At 47.9% G+C, this 9,471-nt stretch overlaps 1 protein-coding gene across 1 annotated transcript in view; it reads right to left on the reverse strand.

The window, feature by feature from the left end:
• Positions 1–2,965: 2,965 nt before the first annotated feature.
• The window catches only part of guca1b (guanylate cyclase activator 1B), an 18,596-nt gene continuing 12,090 nt past the window's right edge, over positions 2,966–9,471 (reverse strand). The window contains exon 4 of the mRNA XM_072278965.1: positions 2,966–3,093. Within this exon, the coding sequence (XP_072135066.1) occupies positions 2,966–3,093 (128 nt within the window). The remainder of the gene's footprint in view (positions 3,094–9,471) is intronic.

A 9,471-nucleotide genomic window follows, 5' to 3' on the forward strand; every position in this document is an offset into this window, starting at 1 on the left:
TCAGATGGCATGAACATCGATTTTTCCACCCTCTAGAAATTACTCCCTTCTCCCTCCTGTCACCTTTCATTCCCTATTCTGTTTTCCATCTCACCCCTTCTCTTTCCCTCGACTGCCTATCACCTCCCTCTGATTCCCTCCCTCCTCCCCTTCTCTCATGATCCACTCTCCTCTCCTATCAAATCATTTCTTCCTCAGCCCTTCACCTTCCCCATCTATCACCTCCCAGTTTCTTACTTCTTCACCCCTTCCCCACCCACCCACCTTCCCCCTCACCTGGTTTCACCTATCACCCGCCAACTTGTACTCATTCCCCACCCCCACCCCCACCTTCTTCCCAGTCCCGGTGAAGGGTCTTGGCCACTGCTTTCCAGAATTTTGTGTGTGTTGTGGCATATCAAAGTAGAGAGCTTTTCAAAGTACATTTATTATCAAAGCATGAATACTACAAATAAACCCTGAGACTCATCTTCCTGCAGACAGCCACGAAACAAATCCCTCCTCCCCGCACAAAAGAACGAACAAAAACAGAGCAGCACATCGACCCCCAAATCCTACTCCCCCGCACACACAAAAAAAGAGAGAGATCAGGTGGAAACCACAGAATATAAAAAACTATTAGACTAAAAGAAAGGTGTATAGTCCAAACCACAGAAACCTGGGTAACAGAATATCACAATTCCGTAGCAGAGCAATCCCCCAGCAATCGAAAGGCAGTCTCCCCTCTCCACAGCAGAGTGACCCCCCAGTGATAAAAAAGCAGGCAACTGGCCCTCACCTTCTGCATTTGCCTCGATTAAGGGAAACAAGAGGGGCAGCTCCTTCACTCAGAGAGTGGCAAGAGTGTGGAATGAACTGCCAGAGGAAGTGGTGGACACAGAGTCAATTTCAACATTTAAGAGAAACTTGGCCAAGTACAAGAAAGGGAGGGGTATGAAGTGCTATGGTCCAGGTGCAGGTCGATGGGACTAGGCAGGCTAATGGTTTAGCATGGACTAGATGGGCCGAAGAGCCTGTTTCTCTGCTGTCTCTATTCCTCGGGGCATGGAGGGGAGGGAAGGTTGGGGGAGTGGAGTGGAGAGGAGGGGCATGGAGGATGGGGAGAGGAGGAGAGGAGAGAGGTGTGGAGGTAGGGGTAAGGCAGGACATTGGAAGGGGGGTGAGGAGGGGGAGGCATGGTGAGGACATCTGGAGATGGGGAACTTGGACTGTGATTACCAGCATCACACCAACTCCTGCTGAGAAGGGATCAAGGATGTGGAAGATGGTTGAGCGGATATCGGGCGGAGGTAGGCCTGAGCTGATGGAGAGTTAGGTCAGAGGGCCGAATGGCGTTCTCACTCACTGTGGGGGCCTGGAAGTTCACAAGTCATCTTTAGATTCAAATCCACAGATGAAAATAATGCTCGTTTGTCATAAAAAAACATTTTATTAATTTTATTAACAAAGTACACGTTCATTCACAAAACTCAGTCACCTCCAACTAAGTCAATGATATGGGGCCCAGCAGCAGCTTCTGTGGTCCTCAGGGAGGTCAGAAAGATTATTGATTCATCAATATCACCAAACCATCATCTCACTGAGTGCAGTCATGTGATTTACATTTCAAAATTTAAAAATCCTTTTCAAAAGTGATGAAGACCTTTGGTGACAGGCCCATGTCATTGTATCTGTAGTTCTGTGTCCGGGTTCAATGCTTTTCAAAGTTGTTGACGGTGATAACAATTTTATAAAATCCAATCATCTTTGCACTGCTGCAGTACAGTGGATGAGGTCATTCAGTACTGTTCCTGTTCCAGCTCCCAGTAGAGCAATCCTTTCAGTTCCGTTTCTCTCCAGTCAGGAAGATTCTGTCTCAAGTGGTAATCCAACTGTCCTTAGAAAGCCCTGATTAAACCATTGCTTCCACAATTGTACAGGCTTTGACTATTCGACAGAACATCTCTGTAAGTAGAAAACCCATTTCCTCGCATTGCCCCTCAGACTAACAAAAGATCAATACTAGAGGGTTGCTTGGCCTTAACACTAGTGACCATGGTAACAGAATAACAGAACCAGGACACAGAATGTGTTTAATAAGGCTGCATACATGTATGCTCAAAAGACACTAAAAGAAATCAATGAATTTACCTTCCTGTGATTCACCTCTTCCACATCACAGAGTTTCTAAGAGGAACATTTCTTTAAAAAAAATTGGTGTGTTAGGTGGATCAAGTTTAAGTTCAAATTTAATTATCATTCAACCATACATGAATACAGCCAAACAAAACTGTGTTCCTGCAGGGCCAAGGTGTAAATCACATTACCCACAACACATAGCATATAGCATGAATAGCACATATGACAAGGACAGCAGAAAAACATACAGTCACATAGAAAAAAAAATATAGCCCAAGTCTCTGCGTGGCATGGCCTGTTGTAGATTGATGGTAAGTTATCCTGGTCCAGCTTGTTCTTCCACTGAATGAACACTGGAGGGCAGCACCGAGCAAACAACTGAGGGTTAGCATCAAGCGAACACTGGGGGGCAGCACCGAGCAAACAATGGAGGGTTAGCATCAAGCGAACACTGGGGGGCAGCACCGAGCAAACAACTGAGGGTTAGCGTCAAGCGAACACTGGGGGGCAGCACCGAGCAAACAACTGAGGGTTAGCATCAAGTGAACACTGGAGGGGCAGCACTGAGCAAATACTGGGGGGTGCGGCACCGATGGGAGGGGCCAGTCCCCCAAACCAGCGGGATTCCAGCAGGGATTCCAGCAGGCCCACAGAGACCTCTGCTCTCCTCCGGTGTCGCTTCTCCTGGGCGGCTGAAACAGGCGACCCTGCGACTCGAGGGCCTAGTTCTCGCCAATGAACTGGACTTGCAGTATTCTACACAACCAACTAACCACTGCTTGTATTATATATTCCTACATCTAAGTGCTTACAAATTTGTCAAATCCTGTGGCATTTTACTGCACGATTAAAACAAAGCACTTTTCCGTCTCTGCTCATTAATCCAACTACCGGGATTCACGTCCATCTGCAGCATCTTCATTACCCATTTATCCTTGCGAGCTCCATCGATAAACTCATCCAAAGACAGGTGGCCTGGAGAAAGGAAAGCATCAGAATTGTCATATGAAGTCTGTCTGATGGCTCGGGGCCTGTACTTCATAGAATTCAGAAGAATGAGGGGGGACCTCATTGAAACCTATCCAATGGTGAAAGGCCTTGATAGAGTGGATGTGGAGAGGATGCTTCCTATGCTGGGAGAGTCTAGGACCAGAGGACACGGCCTCAGAATAAAGAGGTGCCCTTTAAGAATGGAGGTGGGGAGGAATTTCTTTAGCCAGAGGGTGGTGAATCTGTGGAATTCATTGCCACAGATGGCTGTGGAGGCCTTGTCTTTGGGTATATTTAAGGCAGAGGCTGATAGATTCGTGATTAGTCAGGGCATGAAGGGATACAGGGCAAAGATAGGAGGTTGGGGCTGAGAGGGAAATGGGTCAGCCATGATGAAATAGCAGAGCCGATTCATTGGGCCAAATGGCCTAACTCTGCTCCCACATCTTATGGTCTTAAAATAATCCAGCCTTACCAAAAAACATAGGAAACAGAATTACACACAAAAAAACATCGACTGTACCTCTTCCTAGAGATGCTGCCTGGCCTGCTGCGTTCACCAGCAACTTTGATGTGTGTTGCCTGAATTTCCAGCATCTGCAGAATTCCTCGTGGAAACAGAATTAGGCCATTTGGCCTATTGAGTCTGCTCCACCATTCTGTCATGACTTACTACACACTGAGATTCATTTTCTTTCAGCTATTTTCAGGGAAGTAAAGAAGTGCAACAGAATTTATGAAAATCTATACATAAACAAGGACTGACCAATCCGAAAAAGAAGACAAATCATGCAAAAAGTAAATAAATAATACTGAGACCGAGAGTTGTAGAGTTGTTGATAGTGAGCCTGTCCGTTGTGAAATCAGTTCAGAGTTGAGGTGGATGAGGATCTACGGTTTGTCATATTTAGCAAAACTAAAATGCTACGTGTGTTGGGCCCTTCCTCAGCGAGGATTGCCGTCTTGCTGTTCCTCGCAGGTGTCTGAAGATGTCCAGTGGAGAGCATTCTGACTGGTTGCCCACAGCCTGGTGTGGAGGCTCCAATGTGGAGGACTGCGAGGGGCCGGGGAAGGTTGTTGACTCGGCCAGCTCCATCTCAGGCACAACCCTCCCTGCCGTCAGAGACATCCTCAAGAGGCACTGCCTCGAGAGGGCAGCGTTCAGCGCCGAGGATCCTCACCATCCAGGGACACGCCCTCTTGTCATTTCTACCATCAGGGAGGAGATACAGAAGGTTGAAGACACACACTTTATTTTACATGATGTCATTGTTTTCCCTTGTTCTACCTCAATGGACTGTGGAAGGATCAGAAGTGGAGAGAGTGAGCAATTTCAAGTTCCTGGGTGTCAATATCTCTAAGGATCTATGCAAACACGAGGTATTCTGCAGATGCTGGAAATTCAAGCAACACACACAAAAAATGCTGGTGGACGCGACAGGCCAGGCAGCATCTATAGGAAGAGGTACAGTCGATGTTTTGGGCCGAGACCCCGTCGACTGTACCTCCTCCTATAGATGCTGCCTGGCCTGCTGCGTCCACCAGCATTTTTTGTGTGTGTCCCTAAGGACCTAACCTGGTCCCGACTGCAGCTGTAAAGAAGGCAAGATAGTGGCTAATTTCATTAGGAGCTTGAGGAGATTTGCTATGTCACCAAAAACACTTGCAAGTGTACCATGGAAAGCATTCTGACTGGCTGCATCACTGTATGGTGTGGTCGGGGGGTGCTACTGCACAGGATCAAAGTTATCTCCAAAGGGTTGTAATCTCAGTCAGCTCCATCATGGGCACTATCTTCTGTAGTATCCAGGACATCTTCAAGGAGTGATGCCTCAAAAAGGCAGCATCCATCATTTAGGACCCCATCACCCGGGGTGTGCCCTCTTGTCATCAGGGAGGAGGTACAGGAGCCTGAAGGCACACACTCAGCGATTCAGGAACAGCTTCTTCCCCTCTGCCGTCCGATTCCTGAAAGGACGTTGAATCCATGAACACTACCCCACTTCTTTCTTACTTCTATTTTTACCCTACTTATTTAATTTAACTTACCGTAATTCACAGTTTTGCCTATATTATCATGTATTGCATTGTACTGCTACCATAAAGTTAACAAATTCCACGGCATATGCCGGTGATATTAAACCTGCTTCTGATTCTGATCCGTATGAACAGCATGCAAGAATGTATACATGTGACAGTAATAAACCGATACCAATGCATACTCAGTGGCCACCTTATAAAGTACAGGAGGTACAGGAGGTACCGAATGAAGTAGAAACTGAGTGTTGAGACATACAGCATTGAGTGTAAACCAGTTCACCAGCACCCGATCGCCCTGCACCTCTGCACTCGCAGCAGCAGGGGGAGCTTTGACACGTCAGGGCCGCTGCTTGGCGAGATTTATAAAACTCAAGCAACATACATCAAAGTTGCTGGTGAACGCAGCAGGCCAGGCAGCATCTCTAGGAAGAGGTACAGTCGACGTTTCAGGCTGAGACCCTTCGTCAGGACTAACTGAAGGAAGAGTGAGTAAGAGATTTGAAAGTGGGAGGGGGAGGGGGAGATCCAAAATGATAGGAGAAGACAGGAGGGGGAGGGATGGAGCCAAGAGTTGGACAGGTGATTGGCAAAAGGGATACGAGAGGATCATGGGACAGGAGGTCCGGGAAGAAAGACAAGTGGGGGGGGGGGACCCGGAGGATGGGCAAGGGGTATAGTCAGAGGGACAGAGGGAGAAAAAGGAGAGTGAGAGAAAGAATGTGTGCATAAAAATAAATAACGGATAGGGTATGAGGGGCAGGTGGGGCCTTAGCGGAAGTTAGAGAAGTCGATGTTCATGCCATCAGGTTGGAGGCTACCCAGACAGAATATAAGGTGTTGTTCCTCCAACCTGAGTGTGGCTTCATCTTTACAGTAGAGGAGGCCGTGGATAGACATATCAGAATGGGAATAGGATGTGGAATTAAAATGTGTGGCCACTGGGAGATCCTGCTTTCTCTGGCGGACAGAGCGTAGATGTTCAGCAAAGCAGTCTCCCAGTCTGCGTCGGGTCTCACCAATATATAAAAGGCCACATCAGGAGCACCGGACGCAGTATATCACCCCAGTCGACTCACAGCTGAAGTGTCGCCTCACCTGGAAGGACTGTTTGGGGCCCTGAATGGTGGTAAGGGAGGAAGTGTAAGGGCATGTGTAGCACTTGTTCCGCTTACACGGATAAGTGCCAGGAGGGAGATCAGTGGGGAGGGATGGGGGGTACGAATGGACAAGGGAGTTGCGTAGGGAGCGATCCCTGCGGAATGCAGAGAGAGGGGGGGAGGGAAAGATGTGCTTAGTGGTGCGATCCCGTTGGAGGTGGCGGAAGTTATGGAGAATAATATGTTGGACCCGGAGGCTGGTGGGGTGGTAGGTGAGGACCAGGGAAACCCTATTCCTAGTGGGGTGGCGGGAGGATGGAGTGAGAGCAGATGTACGTGAAATGGGGGAGATGCGTTTAAGAGCAGAGTTGATAGTGGAGGAAGGGAAGCCCCTTTCTTTAAACAAGGAAGACATCTCCCTTGTCCTAGAATGAAAAGCCTCATCCTGAGAGCAGATGCGGCGGAGATGGAGGAATTGCGAGAAGGGGATGGCGTTTTTGCAAGAGACAGGGTGAGAAGAGGAATAGTCCAGATAGCTGTGAGAGTCAGTAGGCTTATAGTAAACATCAGTGGATAAGTTGTCTCCAGAGACAGAGACAGAAAGATCTAGAAAGGGGAGGGAGGTGTTGGAAATAGACCAGGTAAACTTGAGGGCAGGGTGAAAGTTGGAGGCAAAGTTAATAAAGTCAACGAGTTCTGTATGCATGCAGGAAGCAGCGCCAATGCAGTTGTCGATGTAGCGAAGGAAAAGTGGGGGACAGATACCAGAATAGGCACGGAACATAGATTGTTCCACAAAGCCAACAAAAAGGCAGGCATAGCTAGGACCTATACGGGTGCCCATAGCTACACCTTTGGTTTGGAGGAAGTGGGAGGAGCCAAAGGAGAAATTATTAAGAGTAAGGACTAATTCCGCTAGACGGAGCAGACTGGTGGTAAAGGGGAACTGATTAGGTCTGGAATCCAAAAAGAAGCGTAGAGCTTTGAGACCTTCCTGATGGGGGATGGAAGTATATAGGGACTGGACATCCATGGTGAAAATAAAGTGGTGGGGGCCAGGGTTCTTAAAATCATCGAAAAGTTTAAGAGCGTGAGAAGTGTCACGAACATAGGTCGGAAGGGATTGAACAAGGGGTGATAAAACTGTGTCGAGGTATGCAGAAATGAGTTTGGTTGGGCAGGAGCAAGCTGAGACAATAGGTCGGCCAGGGCAGGCAGTTTTGTGGATCTTGGGTAGGAGGTAGAAACGGGAAGTGCGGGGTGTGGGAACTGTAAGGTTGGTAGCAGTGGATGGGAGATCCCCTGGGTGGATAAAGTCGGTGATGGTGTGCGAGACAATGGCCTGGTGCTCCATAGTGGGGTCACGATCGAGGGGTAAATAAGAGGAGGTATCTGCAAGTTGTCGCTGTGCCTCGGCAAGGTAGAGGTCAGTACGCCAGACTACAACAGCACCCTCCTTATCGGCGGGTTTAATAATAAGGTTAGGATTAGTGCGGAGGGCGTGGAGTTCCTGTTGTTTTTGTTTATAAAACTCAGTTCTTTTTTAAAACTCAATCTGTTTCTCTTTCTCTCAGAATTGGAGTTTGTAATTTTCCCAACAACTTTTACACTTGAGAGTTTAAAGTACATTCCGCCCACATTGCCTTTGGCAGGCTCTTACACTCAAGTCAATGAAAATCAACAAACTGTGGGTGCTGAAAGTCTGAATTAAAAACAGAAAACGGTAGAAACACTCAGCAGGTCAGGCGGCGTCCGTTCGGAGAGAAACAGGAGTCAATGCTTCAGTTTCATGACCTGCCATCAGAAAGGTGCTGGGTAAAAACCAAGCCCTGCTCAACTTCCCCAGAGGTCTCTCAGATCCATGGCTCTGGCTGAATGGGCCTTGATGTGCAAAATCGACCCCTGCCTTCTCACAGTTCCCCGACAACACTCCCTTCTGGTATTTTTACTACTTAACCGCCCTAGGTAGTAATTACAGTTGTCAGGTTATCTACGATCATGTCTGAATCAGAATCCAGTTTATAATCACTGACAGATGTCATTAAATTTATTGTTTTGCAGAAGCAGTTCACTGCAATAAAAGATATAATAATTTGCAAGAAGAAATATATTAAGAAATAACTAGCTCAAAAAGAGAACGAAGTACTGAGGTTCTATTCATGGACTGTTCAGAAATCTGATGGCTGAGGGGAAGAAGCTGTTCCTGAATCGTTGAGTGTGGGTCTTCAGCCTCCTGTACCTCCTCCCTGATGGGTAGCAATGAGAAGAGGGCGTGTGCTGGGAGACGGGGGTCCTTAATGATGGACGCTGCCTTGCAAGGCCTGGCCTTCTGAAAATTTCTTCGCTAGTGGGGAAGCTAGTGCCCATGATAGAGCTGGCTGAGTTTACAACCCTCAACTTTATCTGATCCTCTGCCTTGGCACTTTCATACCAGCTGGTGATGCAGCCAGCCAGAAACCTGATGGCAGTGGGAAGGAGCTGTTCCTAAATCAGAAATCAGATGGTGGAGGGGAAGAAGCTGTTCCTGTTTCTGCAGGACATCGGAGGAAACCGTAGCATCCAGGTGAACCCACATGGTCACAGGGGGAGTATGCAAACTTCACGCAGACAGTGTCTGAGATCAAGTTGGAACCTGGACCCAGGGAAATCCATGTTCCACACCCACTTTGTTCAGCTGCCTTGTTTTGTCTACTCACATTAGGCAACCCTTTCAGCAGTGCTGCTACGTCAATCCCTCTGCACCATGCTGTCTTCTCCAGTCACCATCGATCCCTCGGCACCATCTTCTCCAGTCACAGTTAGCCCCTCTGCACCACAACTTCTCCCATCACTATCAGTTCTTCTGCACCATGCTGCCTTCTCCAATCACAGTCCCTCTGCACAATGCCATCCTCCAATCACAGTCCCTCTGCACAATGCCATCCTCCAATCAGAGTCCCTCTGCACAATCACATCCTCCAATCACAGTCCCTCTGCACAATGCTATCCTCCAATCAGAATCCCTCTGCACAATGCCATCCTCCAATCACAGTCCCCCTGCACAATGACATCCTCCAATCACAGTCCCTGCACAATGACATCCTCCAATTACCATCAGGAACAGTGATTTCCCTTCTACAATTCAGTTCACCAACCAGCACAACACTAATCACTTTCTCTTTAGACCATAAGGCCATGCGACATAGGAGCAGAATTAGACTATTTGTCTGATTGAGTCTACTCCACC

Source organism: Mobula birostris, chromosome 14 (assembly GCF_030028105.1).
Source record: "Mobula birostris isolate sMobBir1 chromosome 14, sMobBir1.hap1, whole genome shotgun sequence".
Taxonomy (NCBI): Eukaryota; Metazoa; Chordata; class Chondrichthyes; order Myliobatiformes; family Myliobatidae; genus Mobula; species Mobula birostris.